This window comes from Antedon bifida, chromosome 5 (assembly GCF_963402885.1).
Source record: "Antedon bifida chromosome 5, ecAntBifi1.1, whole genome shotgun sequence".
NCBI lineage: Eukaryota > Metazoa > Echinodermata > Crinoidea > Comatulida > Antedonidae > Antedon > Antedon bifida.
Genome location: NC_136230.1, coordinates 23,284,419 through 23,306,601, shown reverse-complemented (window position 1 = coordinate 23,306,601; position 22,183 = coordinate 23,284,419). Strand labels below are relative to the sequence as shown.

Genomic DNA, 22,183 nt, shown 5'->3' with positions numbered 1-22,183 from the left:
CACTGGTCGAATATTCTGCATGTGTCTTTGTAATCTATGTACGTAATCCGCAGGTTCATGTGAGGCGATATCAGTAGGCGCGACAAACTGCCCTGGGAGTTTCAGGGTTGCTCCATACACAAGTTCCGATGAAGAACAGCCTAAATCAACTTTGACCGCTGTCCGGAGACCAAGAAGAACTAGAGGTAAAGTTTCACTCCACTTCTGAGGATCATCTTGAGCCTTAAGCGAAACCTTTAGTTGGCGGTGAAATCGTTCAACTAATCCATTTGACATAGGATGGTAAGATGTTGTTCGAATGCGTTTTGTGCCCAACATGTTAGATAGGGCGGTGAATAGTGCCGATTCGAACTGACGACCACGGTCTGTAGTGATGGTGGATGGCGCGCCGAATCTGGATACCCAAACAGTGACAAACGCTTTGGCTACAGTTTCAGCGGTAATATTGGTGATTGATATGGCCTCTGGCCATCTTGTAAAGCGATCGATACATGTAAGTAGGTAAGTATAACCATCCGATGAAGGTAGTGGTCCTACCAAGTCTATGTGGACGTGGTCGAATCTTATGTCGGGCGTCGCAAACGTACCTAATGGTGTTACAGTGTGGCGATGAACCTTATTCTTCTGGCATTTTAAACAACACTTAGCCCATGTCCGCACCTCACTGTTCATACCAGGCCAAACATACCGTGAAGCGATTAATTTTAGTGAAGCTCGAATCCCTGGATGAGAAAGTGAATGCAAAGAGTCAAACACTAACCTACGCATACCTTTGGGCACGAATGGTCTATGATTACCAGTAGTGACGTCGCATACAATAGTACCGCCGCTAGTCGCTATCGGTACGTCTCTCAACTTGAAAACAGACTTATGCTGATGTTCGAGCAACTCCGCATCTTTTTGCTGGTGCCTAGCCATGACGTCATAATCAATAGAAAGCTCCGATGAAGCAGACACTGCATTCAAGTCCATACGTGACAGTGCGTCTGCTACGGTATTCTCGCTACCCTTGACGTGGCGAATGTCCGTGGTAAACTGTGAGACGTAGTCCAAGTGACGTATCTCTCGCGGCGAATATCGATCTGCGCTGGAACGTAATGCGTGTGTTAAAGGTTTATGGTCAGTTAAGATATAAAATGTTCTAGCTTCTAAAACGTGGCGAAAATGCTTAACTGCAAGATAGGTAGCTAGTAATTCCCGTCCAAAAGTACTATATCTCCTTTCAACCGGATTTAGACGTCGGGAAAAAAATGCAATTGGATGCCAAATATCTGCTACCATTTGTTGCAACACACCACCTACAGCGCAATTGGACGCATCTACCATTAAACACAATGCAGCGTCAGGATGTGGATGTTCTAGAAGAGTTGCCTCGACAAGTGCATACTTGACCTTGGTGAACGATTCAAGTTCCGTCGGAGATAGTTCAATGGCCTTTTTAGGTTTACCGACAAGTAAATCGGTTAATGGATGAATCAAATCCGAACATCTAGGTATAAACCGTCTGTAGAAATTAATTAATCCCAGAAACTCACGTAACTTACGCACAGTATCTGGTACTGGAAACTGTTCAATCGCCTCAACCTTGGAACGCAATGGCTGTATCCCAAACTCGTTAATTTGATGACCTAAAAATTGTAGTGAAGACACACCCCATACACACTTGGACGGATTAACAATGATACCAAATTCATCGAGACGTTTAAAAAGTGCCTGAAGATGCAATTCATGTTCAGCAGTATCCATGCTGGCAATAAGTAAGTCATCAATGTAAGCATAGACGAAATTCATACCCCGCAACACCTGGTCAATAAAACGCTGAAATGACTGTGCCGCATTTCGAAGACCAAATGGCATTCTTAAGAACTCGAACATGCCAAACGGCGTAGTAATAGCGGTTTTTGAAATGTCTTTAGGATCGACGGGTATTTGATGATATGCACGTACCAAATCTATCTTAGAAAAAATCTTGCATCCCGCGAGAGTCGCGGTAAAGTCATGAATGTGAGGGATGGGGTACATGTCTGGAACAGTCACATTATTTAACGCTCGGTAGTCCCCACATGGCCTCCAATCACCTGTTGTTCCTTTAGGCACCATGTGTAGCGGCGACGACCAGTTACTATCTGAGGGCCGTATAATTCCTAATTGTAACATATGATCAAATTCAGCCCGTGCAATTTTCAATTTCTCAGAAGACAGTCGGCGAGGTCTGGCACAAACCGGCAACCCATTTGTATTTATCTGATGTGTAACGTTATGTTTCACGCTTCCATTACGAAAACATGGTTTGGTAATCGTTTTATATTTGTTTAATATTTCCTGAAAACGAGGATTTACTTTTGGGGTCGGAAAGACCGGACTAAGTGATGCTAGGGTACATTCTATTCCCTTGACACTGATACTAGTAGTAGCATCGAAAAGCTTGCGATTTTTTAAGTCCACAATTAAACCAAAACGTCGTAAAAAGTCGGCCCCAATAATCGCATTAGGCACATCAGCAACAGTAAATATCCACCTATACGTGCGTCGAAATCCAAAATCAACTGTTAAGGAACGCTCCCCATAAGTAGATATAGTAGATTTGTTTACTGCTTGCAATACAAAGTCAGTTTTTCGGTGCAACTTGTCTGTTATTGATGGAGGTAACACGCTAACCTCCGCTCCAGTGTCAACTAAGAATCTAAGTCCTGAAGTACGATCAGAAATAAAAAATAGACGACTACCTTCACCAACGCCAGCAGCTGTCGCCGTCTCTAGTCGCTGGCTTGGTCGTTTCCCGCCTTCTGTGAGGAAAAAGAGCATGGTGAATTACATTTATGTGCCTTGTTACCATATCGATGATGATACCAACATAAACCATCATTAGTTGTAGCAGAGGGCGAGCGTTTTCGGCTTTCACGTTGTTTACTACGGCTTCTGCCTCTGACTCGTTTCGCCAAGGAAGAAACGAGGCTGGTCAGCTTACTAACTTCAGCTCTCAATTCTCGTAATTCGTCTGACGTTGCGCGTGCACCCGTATCCTTAATTGTCGTGGCAATAGTAGGTGGTGGTGGAGAAACTTCCAAAATTTTATCGGCCAACGCTGCCAGATCTGCAAGGTCCATATCCTCACGGGTGGACGCTAATATCAATTGAACATTAGTAGGCAATCTTTGCACAAACAACTGTTTCAGGATGGATGTCTCTAAATCACGCTCCCCCAGCAATTGGTACATCTTGCGTAGTAACTGACTAGGCTTGCGATCACCTAATTCTTCCGTTGTTAACAACTGATGAAGACGCTTTTGCTCCGACACGGATGTCCTTTTAACCAATTCCGATTTCAAATGGGTATATGGTCTTTGGTATGGAGGGCTTAGCAATAAATCTCGAACCTCCTGTGCGATATTAGGCGGCAAAGAAGCAATTATATACGAATACTTTGTTTCCTCAGCCGTAATTCCTCTGGTAACAAACTGAGCCTCCACTTGAGCAAACCAAATAAGTGGGTCATTCGCCCAAAATGGCGGCAATTTTAAACTTACAGCAGCCGCCACAGGTGGTGCCTCATCCATTCTAGCGGCCATTTTGATCGGTGTAGCTCTTACCGGAGAAGGTCTCGCCATAATTCAATTCACGTATCAAACAACGACAACTCAAAGTAATCTTGCAACAACGAAGTAATATATCCAATATAAATATTTAAATATTCCAAGCACTCTCGTTAGATCACGTCGGGGTCACCACTTTAGTGAGATCCAACTTACCCACTACACTGTGTTGTGAGAGCATGCATTGGGTCCAAATATCATTAGTAGCTTCTTATACTTGGCTCCGTAATTATATACACATAATATATTCCGATAATATAGTTTCTACTGTACATGTACAGAATACGCAAAGTTTCTTGAGTTAACAAACAACGGTAGTAAGTGAAACAAATACGTCCTGCTTGTTCGACGGTCGGTAGTTGAGAGAGAGACAAAGAATAAAAAAGGTTTGCATGCCATTCGTTACACCTGCTAACACATATGCAAATTGCCTCTACATATCCAAAACTTGCATGATTTATAATTGTTATAAGGTCTGGCGTCTCTTACAATTTGTTTGTTTTTTAGCCTATTTATAATATTAGTGCGTTTTGTTCTGATGCTGGTCTGATATATTATAATAACTTTATTGAACATACGCCTTTAAATCGGCGGCACACGTTCTTCTGGACGGTGCGTTCTTACATACATTACATAAAATATAAAGAGAAAATAAAAGAAAAAACATTTAAATGAAAGGAAACGAATTGTACAAAAAGAAACTAAAAACTAAAAAGCAAAAAGTACTTGACTTTGATGGAGTGTTATTATTTATTATTAGTATTATTATCAATGTTATTAATATGTTAATTTTAAAGAAAATATTATTAGACCTATTATTAAAAATGTCATTTAATTTAAATATTATATTGTTTAAATATTATTTAATTATTTATGTTCTTGTTAATACTGTATATCATTTAATTATGTTATGAGTTATGATCTTTATTTGTTATTTAGTTACAGTGGTATTATTTTTATTATTATTTCGATTTTCCTAATTTTAATATTTAATCTTATTTTTAGTGTTTTATTAACTATTTTACCTCAAATTATAATCCTGATTTAATTGTGTTTTTAAAGTTTTGTAAATATAAATTTAAAGTCTCCATGCAGCATTTAAGTGTTGTTTACAATGATGATACAAAATACAGATATAAATAAAAGGCCTAAAAAAATTACATTTGCAAAATTAAAAAATTACATTATAGGCCTAAAGTTAAACATAAGACAACAACAGAAATTTACACTATGCAAGTCTTACTCTGCAATACAGAACGGAAATCGGGTACAATCTCTAGATCTATTAATTGATAATTGCGGAGCGCTTTTTCCATGCTCTTTTGGCATATATTTTGCAAAATTTATCAAGTATTAGATGGGTTTCTTTACTGAACACATGATAGTCACTTCCAAGTGTTAGGTGTATTTTAACATCAGTATTAGAATTTATGAATAAGTGCCAAATATGATTAAGGTTAGAAGATTGCAATTGTAGTTTTAATCTCATGGTTTCTTCTTTTCTAATGTCGTCGTAAGCAGGACATTCAAATAGGAAGTGTGTTACGTTTTCTATACGTTTCATATTGCATAGACTACATAAACCATCACTTTCAGGTAGCCAATTGCATTTTCTACCTTCTAATGGCAGAGTATTTGTGCGCAGCTTAAATTTGATGCTTGCCCCTTCAAAATCTGTTTTGTCCAGAAGGTAAGTTTCAAGACAAGGGGTTTTTTTTAAAGATTTGTATTCGTTGAGTGATGATTTTGTATTTAACTCTTGGCTCCAATTAGTAATTGATAAATCAAAGAGAGATTGTTTAAGAGGGCACACCCAATGTGAATTAACAATTTCTTTGTTATTACAAATATATTCAAATATATCATTTGCATTACCTTTAGTAAATAGGTTTTCTAAGTGATTGACAATCTTATAACTTAATAGATTAAAATTACAGTTTAAGTCAAGCAAAGAAGTAAGTAATAGTTTTGGCCATCGATTGTGATCCATCAATAAAATACGATTGAAAAAATTTATCCTATAATTATCCTGTATAACAGAAATAGGCGACCAGCCAAGTTCGCCGTATAACGCTGTCCGTGGTGTATTACGTGGTGCTTTTAAAATACACCGTGCCATTTGAAGCTGCAATTTTTCAAGTTTATCAACGTCAGAATAACTACCACACCACGTTGAGCAAGCATAATTAATTGACGGTAAAGCGATTACCTTCCATAAAATATCACCGTAGTATATGCGGTTGAAGTTATTACAATTGTCAATAATTGACTTGATATAAGCAATTAGGCGATTTCCCTTTTTAATTACATTTTCAAAATGAACATGATCATTTAGATTACGTGATATAAAAGCACCTAAATACTTATAAGTATCGACTTCTGAAATGCCATAATCTCCTAACTTCCATATCTTATTTTTATCAGTTCGTTTGCCGATTATCATAATGTTTGATTTTTCATAATTGAATTTTAGTTTCCAAACTTTGGCAAATTGGGTTGCAATATCCAACATTTTTTTCATTTCATGTTCATTGTCTGCAATAAGAACAACATCATCAGCCCAAAAAATTCCTCCTAGCCAGATATCGTTAATTCGTACTCCAATATTATGGGATTTCAGAAGTTTTGTAAACTCGTGTATGAAAATGCAAAAAAGTACAGGTGAGAGTACACACCCTTTATATTGATAAATTGGTGTAGTTAATTTTTTATTCAAATAAAGTAGGCCTACCATAACTAAATGGTACTAAACAGACAACAATTTAACCTCAAGCGTGAACTGTACACAGTATATTAATCCCATGTTATTCTGCTTTTAATGTAAATTGTATACCATTTAACTCCCATTCTTGTGTATTGCTTGTGATCTTTTTTTAATTTTTTGTTTTGTTGATAATTATTGTTATTGAAATTGATTGTGATCAAACAAATAAATGAATGAAAGGATAGCTAGTCGCTGTAACTTCACATTTTAATTTTAACGTCAACGGAATTACCAACGTACAACATTTGGTAATAATAATAAACAACACCTTTATATCGGTGACACACGTGCCAAACGGAGCGTCCAACAAAACAAAACTACGATAAGTATACAAAAAGTAATCAAAAATAAATAAAAGGAACTAATTATGTACAGATTAAACTTTAAAAAATAATTGATATTGCATCTGGACGTAGCGAGAGAGAATACACTACAGTATAACTATTCATTTTGATTGTGATTTGATTCTAGCCAGAGCAGCTACCTACCGGTTACAAACAATTTAATATGAAGCTTTTATATTTTTATTCAACGTTATTATCGATGCATACAAAATGATGGCTTTGTCAATTTCCCCCATTGCTTCCTGTTATTCTATTATTCTTTAACGGGACCTGGGAAGAGGTGTAATTTCACTCTTCCCTGACGGAACGAAGTGTTTTATGCTGTATAACCCCAACCATTTCTTGATAAGCAGCAATTACACTAAAATGCTGTCACAGTTGCTCGTAGTCAGTATTCGCCAGCATTACCATGAACGAAAACCGTTTAAAAATTGACCTTAATATTCAGGATGAGGTGTTAGAAACGGTTTCGATTTGAATCCTACTGTATATTGCTGATAAATAAATAGCAACTAAAGATGATGGGGGTGAGGGAGGGAAGTTAAACTGGATGCTATGGTGAATTGAAAAAGTGTTAAAAAAGTAATGAATGCCATCCCTGAACGGTAGAATTTTAAAGATTGGTCTGATATCCATATGTATGTACACTGAGCCTATTCAGAGGCGCAGACTAGATTGGTAACAATGAGTTGTGCCCTTTGTCGTAAAAACACAATTCACATTATATACATAGCTAAGACTGTGGACTATTATTGAGATATGTTTAGGGACCATCGTAAAATATTGTAAGGGGCATTAATGAAGACAATTTTTATGAAATGAAAACAACGCCCATTACGTTTATTTTGTTTGTTGTAGGTATTATAATGAGACAATCACATACATTATAGTAAAGCTGTTTCTAGTACATTATGTTAATACACTACTTTAATTCAATAATAATATAGAACTGAAAGTATATGGTTTACGATTATAAAATGGGGCATCGCAATACAGGCCAGAAAGGTTATTCAACGTAATTCATGCATACACACTTTATTGAGTTCTCTCCATTGTTGCATATATGGTGCGATTTGTTCATTATCATCACTTGGGCCTATTATTGTAAACTACGAGGTAGGAAAATACATACTTACCAATGACACATTTGTTGTTTTACAAATAAAAAGGTAAAGTAATAAAAATAAGATTGTATTAGTTGTTCGTGATATAATAATTGTACATTTAAATCGGCACCAAATAATTTTAAAAGATTGAAATTAGGCATCATTTGAAGGAAATTAAAACCTTCAAATTGACACAAGTTGTTGGGAATCGTTGTAGTCGATATACATTTAAAAATTTAATTTGATGTTATTACTCAAGACGCAAGAATGTCTCTGTAATGTTAACTCCGTCTTTATGAGTGATGTTTTCCACTGGCTGAGGAGACTTATACAGGGGAATTTAAAAAAAATTAAAAATACTATTATTTAATCGCATCCCAGTAGTTATTCCAGTTTCATGATAGCTGTGTCGTTCTGGTTTGTCTTTATGTGTTTCCCATTTTGTTTTGATGGTGTTCAGTAACGTTAAATTTTGTTCTGACGACGAAAGAAAAATCTGCGTACTCATTGACAAGTTGCGTGAATTGTTTTTTTTGACAACGCTAATTTCAAAATTTAGTTTTCCCGACAAGTTAATGCCAAGTAGACGGTACACGGTGTGGTCAAAGTCGCATGCAAGAGACTCATTAGTGTCGCAGTTAGTAAAAGTCTATGCCTAAAAGACGGTAAAATTGAATTATTTTAATATCTCAGAAGCAGTTATCGTATTTTTGTGATGTGGTGAGGGTAGGTAGAAATCATTTAGCATTTTGGTTACGGTTGGACCTCTTTGTTAAAAAAACAAAACACACCATGAACTTTATATTTTGCAATGACAATTCGGGCGTTGCCAGTATTACCCAAAATGCATTCTGTGACATGAACTGCAGGTGCGCATGCGTATTCAATCGACGAGTGTAGATTGTAAGGTGGAATTATATCTAAACCTTGTTCCTGTTTCTAAGTCAGTAAATTTTAGTTCCCTGTGTGTAAGTTTTTCTGTTTTTCCTTTCGTTTATATGGTGAAATTAGAGTAGCAATACTAACTCGTATATATTGCGCTTTTTTTTCAAAAAAATGTATCACATGCATATTTATCTTTGTCGTTTCACAGACAATCTGTAATCGTCACGGAGTAGACTTCATTCGTACAAAGGAAATACTGTAGTTGTTTCTGAACAAGAACGAAGGTAGGCCTAAAATTGAATAGAATTATTATTAATGTTAGTAATTTAATCCACATGTTTACATTGTTTGTTCACTAAATAATTTACACCATATCTGAAAGGTTCAAAATAAAAACGGCCCATTTCTTGTGGCTGTTTCAGTTTGACTGCGTCACTATGCGGGTGCATCAACAGTAAGAAAAGAATTAATAGATTGAAAATATCGCAATTCATTGTGGTTTAATGGAGACATGGGTTGATGAGAAGGGCACTACAAATGTGGCTCAAATAAATTATAAAAAAAACCCGAAACATAAATTGATAACTACTACGAAACAGGTTCTGAGAAACCTTAGAATCTTAAAGTATACAAGTACTCTTATGAAACTGATACCGATATAATGTAATATATTCATATTACTTTTAAATATATTGATTCTGCGATCTCAATCCATGTTTCAAACTCAGCATCAGATTACTTTGTTTTTAATTGATTCTGTACATAAATACTTCTGATTGAAATTGTATTTACATGAACTATGGCATTATAGAAAAAAAATATTCACCTTGTACAGTTGGCGATAGATAAACTAAACTAAAGAACAACTGACACTTTTAATTCAATTTTTCTGTTTTGTTATTTCTAACATTAGTCCTATTTGTGGTAACGAAAGACAATGTAAAGTGTATGTGTGAGTGAGTTCAAAGTTCAAAATCCAGATGCTAAAATCAATAATCCGACTTTTATATTTGTTAAGGGAAACATTCCTATCGCTATCGCTGAACAAACTATTACTTTAGAGTTTCACTATCGGGTTCCTAAACTACCTATGGGTTCTAAAAAAGATATAAATATCACAAATATAAATAAATTAATACTACAATGGCAACATCCTTTGATAAATCATCCTACCATAATAAACTATTTTAGAAAAATAAATTTGAAAATGATGTAAGAATTCGTCACACCAAAATAAACAGATTTTATATTTAAAACGAAACAAATACACAACTACCACTTAAAACTAAACGATATAAAAACAAATGAAACAAACAATAGTGCTCGTCTATGTAAATTTGGATGGATTTTTAGTAGTTTTTTAAGTTTTGTGAGGTGTGCATCTTGATTCTTACTAAATAAATAAAATAATGACCATATTCGAGGATATAGCCTAGTAGTGTTAAATATACATCTATTCTGTATATTGGAGCTGAATTCTGTGTAACAGATCACTCAAAACCGTCATAATGTATTTTTGATTAACATCTCAAGTAGAAGGAGCGTGAGCATAGCACAAAATAATTCTTAGGTTTAGAAAAAAGTAATGGATCAAAAAAGCATATAAAAAGGATTTAAAAAAATAATGGTAAATTATTGAAAAAAACCAAAGGAATGTATGTGAAGAAATAAGATTCTTTAACAAACTATATGCTAATAAGATCATTCAAATGTAAATAGTTTAACAAATGAAAAAAAAACAAGTTGTGAAGGCTTAATCACAGTGCAAAAATACAGTAAAGCATTAAAACATATGAAATTGAATAAAGCCTCAGGGTATGATGGTTTAACTTTTGAGTTTTACAGATATTTTTGGGAAGATCTTAAATATTTAATATGTGATGTTTTTAATAAATGCTATTTAAAGAGCGAAATGAGTTGTTAATCTGTTATACAAGAAAGGGGATACAAATCTACTAGAAAATTGGCCTCCTATTACTCTGCTAACCACAGATTATAAAATATTAACACACATCCTTAGTAATAGATTACATAAGGTAATTAAATCTGTTGTAAATACAGTAGTGACCAAAAAAGCTATATCAAAGGTCGTTTTGCTGGAGAAAACATCAGGCTCATTGATGATCTCCTATACTACACTGTTGAAGAAGATGTTGAAGGTGCTTTTTTGTCACTTGATATTAGAAAAGCATTTGACTCTGTAAGTTCATGTTTAAGGAACAATTTAATTTTGTACAGTCCTTTTGTAAATAGATAAGAACATTTTATAGCAACACAGAATGTGTCATTGTTAACAATGGCAAGTAATCTAAGAAATGATCAACATTATAAAGGAATGTTGCTACCTGGTCCTATAAAAGAGAAAGTGCGTATAGCACAACTTGCAGATGATACAGTATTCTTTGCAGGAAACGAAAAAAGTATAAAAGAGGTCTATTCATTGTTAATAATTTCTGTGAAGTATCTGGTTTAAGCTTAAACAAGAACAAAACTAGTGCCATGTGGATTGGTAAAAATAGATTTAAAAAAGATAAACCATTTAATTTAAATTGGGTCACTGATCCTATAAAAATCTTGTGAGATCTCTCCATTGTATTGCATATTAAGGCGCGAGTTATTCATTATCATCACTTGGGCCTATTATCGCAAACTACGAGGAAGGAAAATACACACTTACCAACGTAAAATTTGTTGTTTTACAAATAAAAAGGTATACAACTTAGATTGTATTAGTTATTCGTCATAATATAGTTACTGTAATTTTACATTTAAATCAGCATCAAATAAGTTTAAAAGATTGAAAGTTGGCATTAGAAAATTAAAACATTGAAATTGATATGTTGTTAGGAATCGTTGTAGCCGATACACTTTGTGTTTAGTCTCTACCATCACCTCCTCATTTTTTACCCCATTGGACTAGACTCGTTTCTGCTTCAAAAACAATGGGTGATGTCTGGAAAGCTTTAAACTATTTGGTTCTCAATTTATGAAACATTAACTGTTGGCCGAGGAGGATTATATATAAAGGTGAATTTCACAATTTCAAATAATTATGTTTTTTATAATGAAAATATTATTATTTAATCGTATCCCAGTCGTTTATTATTCCAGTATCATTATAGCTTTGTCATTGTTTGTTTCCCATTTTGTTTTGGGGGTGATCAGTAGTTTTTCAATTTCATCCTGTCAAAAAAGGAAAATATGTTGCGTGAATTTGTATTTTTTCGACAACTATTTTGTCCTAATGCTAAGTGGAAGATCCCTATGTGCATTAGTGGTACACACTTTCGTCACCTGAAACAGACTCGTCATTTGTGTATTTAGGGACCATCGCAAAATATAGTAAGATGCATTAATAGGGGCAATTTTTATAAACAAAATAAAAACAAGGAAAAAACATAGCCTAGTATTATTTATGTTGTATGTGGGTATTAAATGAGACAATTAATTACATAACTTACGCATTTTATCCTTGTAACTTGTATTACTATACTTACTACTTTAATTCTATAATATAGGAACTGAACGTAAATTGGTATAAGCATGGACTTTATAGTGAACTGTAATGTCTCTATGGTATAGGATATAATAAAGCAAAATTGTGCATCACAATATAGGCCGGATTAGTTATTGAACGTATGTCATGCATACACAATTTATTGAGTTCTCTGCATTGTATTGTATATTATGGCGCGAACTATGCCTATTCATTATAGCCTCTTGGACCTATTATTGTAAACTACTAGGAATGAAATACACCTACTTATATCAACGAAACCTTTGTTTATTTAAGAATAAATGTAAAGTAACCCAAATAAGATTTCATTAGTTATTCGTGATAATAGTTACTGTAATTGTACATATAAATCGGCAGTAAATAATTTTACAAGATTTAAAGTAGGGATTAGAAAAGGAAAACATTGAAACGTAGTTGGGGGATCTTTGTAGTCGATATCAAAATATCCAAAACTTGCATGATTTATAATTGTTATAAGGTCTGGCGTCTCTTACAATTTGTTTGGTTTTTAGCCTATTTATAATATTAGTGCGTTGTGTTGGTTCTGATGCTGGTCTGATATATTGATATATTGGTATAGTTATTTTTTTTTAAATAATGTAGGCCTACCAGATGTAAATGGTACTAAACAGACAAAAATTAACCTCAACCGTGAACGGTATACAGTACAGTTATCCCATGTTGTTCTGCTTTTAATGTAAATTGTATACCATTTAACTCCCATTTCTTGTGTATTGCTTGTGATCTTTTTTTTTAAATGTATTGTTTTGTTGATAATTATTGTTATTGAAATTGATCAAACAAATAAATGAATGAAAGAAAAGCTAGTCGCTTTAACTGCACATTTGAATTTGAACGTCAACGGAATTACCAACGTACAACCTTTATATCGGTGACACACGTGTCAAACAAAACAAAACAAAATTTAAAAAACTACTATAAGTATACAAAAAGTAATAAAAAATAAATAAAACTAATTATGTACATATTAAACTTTAAAAAATATAATGCATCTGAACGTATCGATAGAGATACACTATAACTATTCATTTTGTTTGTGATTTGATTGTCAACTTCTAGGCAGAGCAGCTACCTACCGGTTACGAACAATTTTATATGAAGCTTTTATATTTTCATTCAACGTTATTATCGATGCATACAAAATGATGGCTTTGTCAATTTTCCCCATTGCTTCCTGTTATTCTATTATTCTTTAACGGGACCTGGGAAGAGGTGTAATTTCACTCTTCCCTGACGGAACGAAGTGTTTTATGCTGTATAACCCCAACCATTTCTTGATAAGCAGCAATTACACTAAAATGCTGTCACAGTTGCTCGAAGTCAGTATTCGCCAGCATTACCATGAACGAAAACCGTTTTAAAATTGACCTTAATATTCAGTTATGAGGTATTAGAAACGGTTTCAATTTGAATCCTACTGTATATTGCTGATAAATAAATAAATAGCAACTAAAAATGATGGGGGAGGGGGAGGGAGTGTGGATGCTATCGTGAATTGAAAAGGATTGTGTGTTAAGAAAGTAATGAATGCTTATCTATAGCTAAATGGATGAACGATGAACATGTTATGCGCAATTTATAATATTTGCGTAATTGCATATCAACGGACGTACCACCGTTTTCAAAACCTTTTCACTATTTTCTAGCTACGCTGAATAGTTGATTTCAATAGATTGTAGAGCTATTGAAAACAATACGTTCCCTTTATAACGTTATACATTTGATTTAGCCTACAGCTACCACAAAATGTTCACAAAAGAAAATTGTTTTCTTTACACTTTACTTCAATTGGTATACCGCCAAGCTACTTTTGCCATTTTGTCTAGGGCAGAAGGTTTCGTCGAAATTATTCATTCTAACATATACGATTGTTTATTATTTATGACTACTTGAACGCCATTGCAATACTGACGTACAACGTTCGATGTAATAAGTCCGAAGAAATAAAAGTCCAACAACAAATAAATTATTTTTAGTCGCGTGCAAACGCTCACTATGTTGGTCGGTTGGTCGGTCGGTCGGTCAGAAACACTAACACGCGTGGACGCGATTGCAGCCAAGTATATGGTCTTGTTATAAATAGGCACACTTTATTTATTCCGTGCGCAAGTGGGCAACCTCTAGATAGAGCAGTACCCACCGGTTAGAAATAATTTTATATGATGCTTTTGTATTATATTGACTATTCATTCAACGTTATCGATGCATACAAAATGATGTGTTTGCTATAATTTTATATCCCCGCCATTTTATCCTGCCATTGTATTATTCTGTAGCGACACGAAGTGGAATACATTCATACCAACGAAATAGTTGATATTTATAAACAAAAAAGTAAACATTTACTATTATTTAGTAATTTAGGAATAGTTCTCTAAAATGCACTAATGTGTAATGCTGTATAACCACAACAATTACTTATAGGAATTCCGCAATAAAGCTGGCAATCGGGCGTAGAAATTATGAAAAATTCGTTGGCAAATAAAATACGGCATAGATCGTCCTAATTCAGATATGAAAGTAGAATCTTAACATATGTCAATAACGTTTCAATTTCTGGCTATGAGAAATAAAAAGTAAAAAAATAAAATGTTGAAAAGTTAATGTCTTTAGTTTTAGATACTGTACTTTCAACTATCTTCAATCGAATAAATTATGTTTTGTATACACCAATTGTTATGTTTATGTTCAATTGTTTTCGACATTTTAGGTTGCAATATGCTGCGCCAAACCAGCATCGTTCTAGTTGCATAAATATACACGAATCTTATCACCCCGTATAAATACTAAATAGAATAACGAGTGCACTTTTTTATAATATAATTGTAGAATAAGCTCGATTTCTATCAAAATATCAAAAACATGAAGGCTTAGTTTTACAATTTGTTTTTTTTTGGTGGCCTATTTAATATTAGTGCCTTGTGTCATATCAGCTGATCTGATATATTGATAAATTGGTATATAGTTAATTTGTTAGATACGCATGACAGACAATGTTGTTTTTCTTTTTCAAATAAAGTAGGCTACTAGAGGTAAATAGGGTACTAAACAGACAACAATTAACCTTAAGCCTGACCTGTATAGCCTACAGTAGGTTTATCCCATTTTAACTCCCATTTCTTGTTATTTTTTCATATTGTTATTACAATTGATTGTGATCAAATAAATGAATGAATGAAAGGAAAGTTAGTCGTTGTAACTGCACATTTGAATTTGAACGCCAACGGAATAATAACGTAAAACGTTTGATATAATATGTCTGAACGTCAACAACGAATACATTATTTATAAATAAGAATGCATTTTTATTATTCTATACAAGTGCGCATGTTAACTTCTAGGCATGAGAGAAGTTTTAAACCGGTTTTTATATGATGCTTTTATTCAACGTTATTGATGCATACAAAATGATGGCTTTGTCATATTCCCCCGTTGCTCTGTCATTCTATTATTCTCTAACGGAACGAAGTGGAATACATTCTTAACAACGAAATAGTTGATATTTAAAAACAAAAAAGTAAACACTTACTATTATTTATATTAATTTGTGTGAATAGTTACCACAGAAAGTTTTAACTACTGTTACACTTTCTTGATAAATAAGAATTCCACAATAATGCTTGTACAATTGCGCGTAGTCAGTATTCGCCAGCATGACCATGAACGAAAACCGTTAGATAATCATATAAACGTTTCAACCATGAAGAGAATAATGTTATACCTCCATGTTTTAACTATTACTATATCAAAATAGTAGAAACGAACGCTCATGACAAAATGTCGACATAAACCCAATTTACACAGACGAGCGGTAACGGTAATTAAGATATAGAATCTATGTTATTCCTTATGACCATTTACATAGAACGTAGGAGCGGACGGGCGGTTTCATGTCAGAATAGAAACAGATTCTACGTTTCCGTTTACCGTTACCGCTCGTCTGTGTAAATTGGTCTTTGAGTAGTTTGTTGAGTTTGGTGATGCAGCTCGATTTTTGCTAAACGTTGAAATAATGACCATATTCGAGGATATTAGTAGTGTTACTATACATCTAAACTGTATATTGGAGAGCTTAATGTTATGTTACAAATCACTCAACACCGTCATAATGTATTTTTAGTCGCGTGCGCGTGCAACGCGACTCTACAGCTCACTATGGTGGTCGGTTGGTTGGTTGGTTGGTCGGTAAACACTAACTTGTATATGACCTTATCTTGATATCAGTTTAATCTAGCTAAGTCAATTTTTCGCAGAATATTCCTTATGGCCAGGAATCAATGTGGTTATGTTTTCACGGTCCGCAATAAAAAATTACGCGGTCTACGCACGATTTAACGAAATCACGTTTGTAATCATATCTTCACAAGCATGAATCACAATTAAATAAACTTTGGTACTAATAAATTTCAGGGCATAAATCATTATATGGCAATACAATTACGTGCGTAGCGCATGTAACGCATGCGTACGCGCTCTTAAAATTTTCCAAATTGTTAAAATTTATTTTCGATGAAATAAGAGTACGTTTCAGGCAATTTTAAGCGTTTAAATAATTGCCATGAGTGTGCAGATTTTTGCACGCGTACTGCGCGTTAAATGTTAATACGCACTCTTTTTGCCCGATTTCTTTTCTTGACTTACTTTTCAAATCGAAATTACGTTATACGAGCACGTCAAAAGTGACAGGCTACGCACGTGTAAATTAAAAAAATATAAATGTTTTTAAACATTTTCAACATTTTTAAAGGTGTTCAGCAATTTCCGTCGGTTGGTCGATCGGTTGGTAGGTTGGTCGGTAAACACTAACTTGAGCACGCGACTGCAGCCATCTATATGGCCTTGTTGGTTAACATCTCAAGGATCATTGAATATAAGAATATAACCCAATGTAAAACATTCTCTACAAATCATGTTTCAAATTTATAAGTTCAAATGTCGTTTTTGTAAACGCAAAGCATATTATTTTAGCTGAGATTATAGCCTATTATTGAGATATGCATTTAGGGACCATCATAAAATATATTAAGGGGCATTAATTGAGACAATTTTATACAAATGAAAACAAGACCTATTACTTTTATCTTGTATGTTGTTCTGTGGGTATTATAATAAGAAAATAACATACATTATAGTACAGTATTATATCGTAAAAGTTATATTTATATTATACTACTTTAATTAAAAAATACAGAAACTGAAAGTATGGCATAGGATACTTATATAAAATAGAGCATCACAATACAGGCCGGAAAAGCTATTCAACGTAATTCATCATGCATACAACATTTATTGAATTTTTTCCATTGTATTTTATATTATTGCGCGAATTATCAACACTTTGGCCTATTATCGTAAACTACGAGGAAGGAAAGCACATATTTACCAACGACACTTGATATTTTACAATTCAAAGGTAAATTAACCCATATAACATTTTATTATTTACAATATTCGTGATATATTTACTGTAATTGTACTAATAATTGTATTAATAAATAATTTTAAAGTAGGAAATTAAAACATTCAAATTGACATGTTGTTGGGAATCGTTGTAGTCGATACACTTTTAGTTAGTCAGTCTCTACCATTACCTCGTCATATTAATATTTCATTTGATTTATTTCTATTACCTCTGGGCCTGTTTCTGCTTCAAAATAGTCCTAGACCTACTAGAATGACTCAAGATTTAACAATGTTAGTGAAGTATTAATTATAGGGCGTTGTCAGTATTACCCAGAATGCATTCTCTGGTGTTATTTTTTGCTTAAGTGTGGGCATGCGTATTTACATCAATCGATGATTGCAGTATGTGGGGTGGCAATGGTATAGGCCTAAACTTGATAATTTCTAGTCGGTACATTTGAAATTCCTTGTTTGTTTCTTCTTTCATTTTTATGGTAAAATTAGAGTAGCATTACTAAACTTGTAATGTTTTGGGGGATTTTTGGTCAACTGTATCATGCATGTATTCTCATCTTTGTCGTTTGTTGTAAACAAACACGATTGATGAAAATGTATTCACTCGTGTAAACAAATTCAGTATATAGGTATACTCATAACAATTATATAAGAATAAGTAAAATTAAAATCTGGGCGTTGTCAACACGATTGGGTTTGCGAATTTACATCAACCGATTGCATGGTGTACAGATGCAAGGAACGGTATCATTTTTTATTTCCTCAATTATATCATTGATGGTGATATCTATCATATGTTTGTACCGGCAATGGCATTTCAAAATGAAATAAGTAGGCCTAACTTTTTATTGATAGAAATACCGTATTTGAAGATCGTCAGTTGATTACATGCCAGTGATTATATTTTTTCACTCCTAAACCAAAATCGTTCGTGTTAAAATGATTGAAACAAAAACATGGTGCAACACGGGTACATTATAATAAATAGTCAATTTTCAATTATGGTCTAATTGTACGAGATTATTCTAATTTACTAAACCAGTAACAATTCTAGTGTAATGATTACCCAAAAAAGGAACCCATTAGGCCAACTATACTATATTTCAAGCTCCCTTTTTGTAATTGACAAATCTTGATATTGTTTTGTGTAACTTAAAACCTGTTTATAGGATCAAATTGGAAATAAGCTGTTTCAGTTTGATTTAAATTTACATTTTGCTGTTTTAATAAATGTATTCTCTCCTGTAAAAAAAATTATATAATTATTTCACTTATAAAAAGACAAAAGAAAAGTTTAATTAAAAAAAATATATTTTTTTTTCTGACAGAATATTAAAGTATTTTTTGCTTTACATTAAATTTTTTTTCAGATAAATAATTTTTTTACGGAAAACGGAAAGAATTTATTTTCCAAAAAAAGGAAAAAAGTTAATGTTATTGTTATGTAGAAAATCCTGACCTCTTATATTATTTGGAGTTAGTTTTATACTTACTATCATGTTATTGTAGTACCTTACGGTATTAGTAGTATCATTCGTATGTTTATCCCCAAATCGCCATGTTTGTATAGGACAGTGGATTAACCTGCAGTGCCTGGAAATCCCACCAATAGCTTTTCACTGCATTTTCCGTTTTTTTCCATTCCTCCTATTAGCAATGGAGTGGTTAAATATGTTAAACTCATTAATTCGATTTCTATTAGGGGAAACTTTATCATATCGCTATCGTTGCACATTGAACTCGTAGTTTAAAGTTTCACTGTCGGTTTCTAAAATCTATCTATGGATTCTGAAAGAGATATAGGTAAATATCACTATTAAAACAAAAAAAAACTTTCCAAAAGTTAATCGTTTCACAGAAAAAAAAATATCTATCAAATTTGTAATGATAATAAACATTTAAAAGGATTAATACTACAAGGGCAAACGTATCATTTGATAAATCATTCCTACCATAATAAACTATTTTATAAAACAAATTTGGAAATGATGAACAATTCCTCACACCAAATCAATCCGATTTTACATTTAAAAAACAAGTTAAAAAACAACAATTAAAAAAAAACTGAAATAAATTATCAAAATAATAAACTACACAACTAACTACACGAACGTAAACAGTACTGAGTAATCATGTTCAGATCAGACCAGACCTGCATGTTTCTGTACCACACTTATATTTAACTAATTCCTAACTGCTTAAGCCTGTTTTCCGGTCGATGTTAGTCGACGCTATCGTTAACAATAATCGGCGATCTTCTACGTAAACATTGAAATAATAACGATTTACAGGACAAGGTACTCGCTATCGTTATCATTTCAACTTGATCGTTTTCAAACGATCGTCGTTGAACTGTTAACGATCAACGACGATAGCGTTGAATAACATCGACAAGAAAACAGGCTTTAGTTAAATCATGAGGATATACAATATAAGTTTTGTTAAGGCATTATGACGTTTTAACTATTAAGACATCAAAATAGTAGAAACGAACGCTCGTGACAAAATGTCGACATAAGTTGACAGAAAAGACAGATTTTGTGTAGTTTGTTGATGTATGTAATTCTTTCTAAACGTTGACATAATGACCATATTTGGGAATATTTTTAGTCTTACTACACATCTATACAGTATATGCCTATTGGATAGCTCACTTTGTTGTTACAATCACTCAACACCATCATAATGCGTTTTTGGTTAACATCTTAATTTAGAAATTGTAATCTAAATAATTATGTATAGATGTAGAACATTCTGTACAAATTAGGTTTTATTACATTTTCGTAAACGCAAAGCAAATTATTATTAGCTGAGACTAAAGCCTGAGATATTTATCCAGGCACTATTAAAATACAGTAAGGTGATTTGATGACGGCAATTTTATACAAATGAAAACAAGACCTATTACTTTTATTTTGTATGTTGTTCTGTGGGTATTATAGTGAGACAATAACATACATTATAGTACAGTGTTATATCGTATAAGTTATATTACTATACTACTTTAATTCAAAAATACAGAAAACTGAAAGTATGGTATAGGATACTTATAATAAAATGGAGCATCACAATACAGGCCATGATTGTATTTCATATGTAAACTACGAGGAAGGAAAACACATATTTACCAACCACACGTGATATTTTACAAATAAAAAGGTAAAGTAGGCCTAACCCAAATAAGATTATTTACCGTATTCGTGATATGTTTACTGTAATTGTACATTTAAATCGGCAGTAAATCATTTTACAAGATTGAAAGTAGGCATTGGGAAATTAAAATATTCAAATTGACATGTTGTTGGGAATCGTTGTAGTCGATACACTTTTAGTTAGTTAGTCTTTACCATTACCTCCTCTTTTAAAAACTTGATTTTATTGGTTACCATAAGTGTAAATGGTACTAAACAGATAAAAATTAACCTCAACCGTGAACTGTATATAGTACATTTATCCCATGTTGTTCTGTTTTTAATGTAAATTGTATACCATTTAACTCCCATTTCTTGTGTATTGCTTGTGATCTTTTTATTTAAGCTTGTTTGTTTTGTTGATAATTATTGTTATTGAAGTTGATTGTGATCAAACAAACAAAATGAATGAAAGGAAGGCTATTCGCTGTAACTGCACATTTGAATTTGAACGTCAACGGAATAAGCAACGTACAACATTTGGTAAAATAATAATAAACAACACCTTTATATCGGTGACACACGTGTCAAACAAAACAAAACAAAATTTAAAAAACTACGATAAGTATACAAAAAGCAATCAAAAATAAATAAAACTAATTATGTACAGATTAAACTTTAAAAAATATAATGCATCTGAACGTATCGATAGAGAATACACTATAACTATTCATTTTGTTTGTGATTTGATTGTCAACTTCTAGGCAGAGCAGCTACCTGCCGGTCACAAACAATTTTATATGAAGCTTTTATATTTTCATTCTACGTTATTATCAATGCATACAAAATGATGGCTTTGTCAATTTCCCCATTGCTTCCTGTTATTCTATTATTCTTTAACGGAACATGGGAAGAGGTGTAATTTCACTCACTGACGGAACGAAGTGTTTTATGCTGTATAACCCAAACCATTTCTTGAAGCAGCAATTACACTAAAATGCTGTCACAGTTGCCCGTAGTCAGTATTCGCCAGCATTACCATGGACGAAAACCGTTTTAAAATTGACCTTAATATTCAGTTATGAGGTATTAGAATACGGTTTCAATTTGAATCCTACTGTATATTGCTGATAAATAAATAAATAAATAAAGATGCTGGTGGAGAGGGAGGGGAGTTAAACTGGATGCTATCGTGAATTGAAAAAGATTGTGTGTTAAGAAAGTAATGAATGCTTATCTATAGCTAAATGGATGAAAGATGAACATGTTATGCGCAATTTTTAATATGTACGTATTTGTATATCTACGGACGTACCACCGTTTTCAAAACCTTTTCACTATTTTCTAGCTACGCTGAATAGTTGATTTCAATAGAGTGTAGAGCTATTGAAAACAATACGTACC

General features: G+C 33.2%; 2 protein-coding genes across 5 annotated transcripts in view; one reads left to right on the top strand and one right to left on the bottom strand.

The window, feature by feature from the left end:
- The window catches only part of LOC144843215 (caspase-7-like), a 65,958-nt gene that overhangs the window by 13,567 nt on the left and 30,208 nt on the right, over window positions 1-22,183 (top strand). The window contains exons 1-2 of one of the 4 annotated variants that reach the window (XM_078699994.1): window positions 7,804-7,870; window positions 8,901-8,976. The gene's annotated coding sequence lies outside the window, so the exon portion shown is untranslated. Of the gene's footprint in view, window positions 1-7,803; window positions 7,871-8,712; window positions 8,776-8,900; window positions 8,977-22,183 lie in introns of those variants that run through there. The other 3 variants (XM_078699997.1, XM_078699999.1, XM_078699996.1) reach the window with 3 other exon arrangements.
- On the bottom strand, window positions 2,818-3,608 carry LOC144843434 (uncharacterized). Its single transcript, XM_078700220.1, has 2 exons — window positions 2,969-3,608; window positions 2,818-2,825 (listed from the first exon to the last, which is right to left on the bottom strand). The coding sequence occupies exons 1-2, from the start codon at window positions 3,606-3,608 to the stop codon at window positions 2,818-2,820; spliced, it is 648 nt and encodes a 215-aa protein (XP_078556346.1).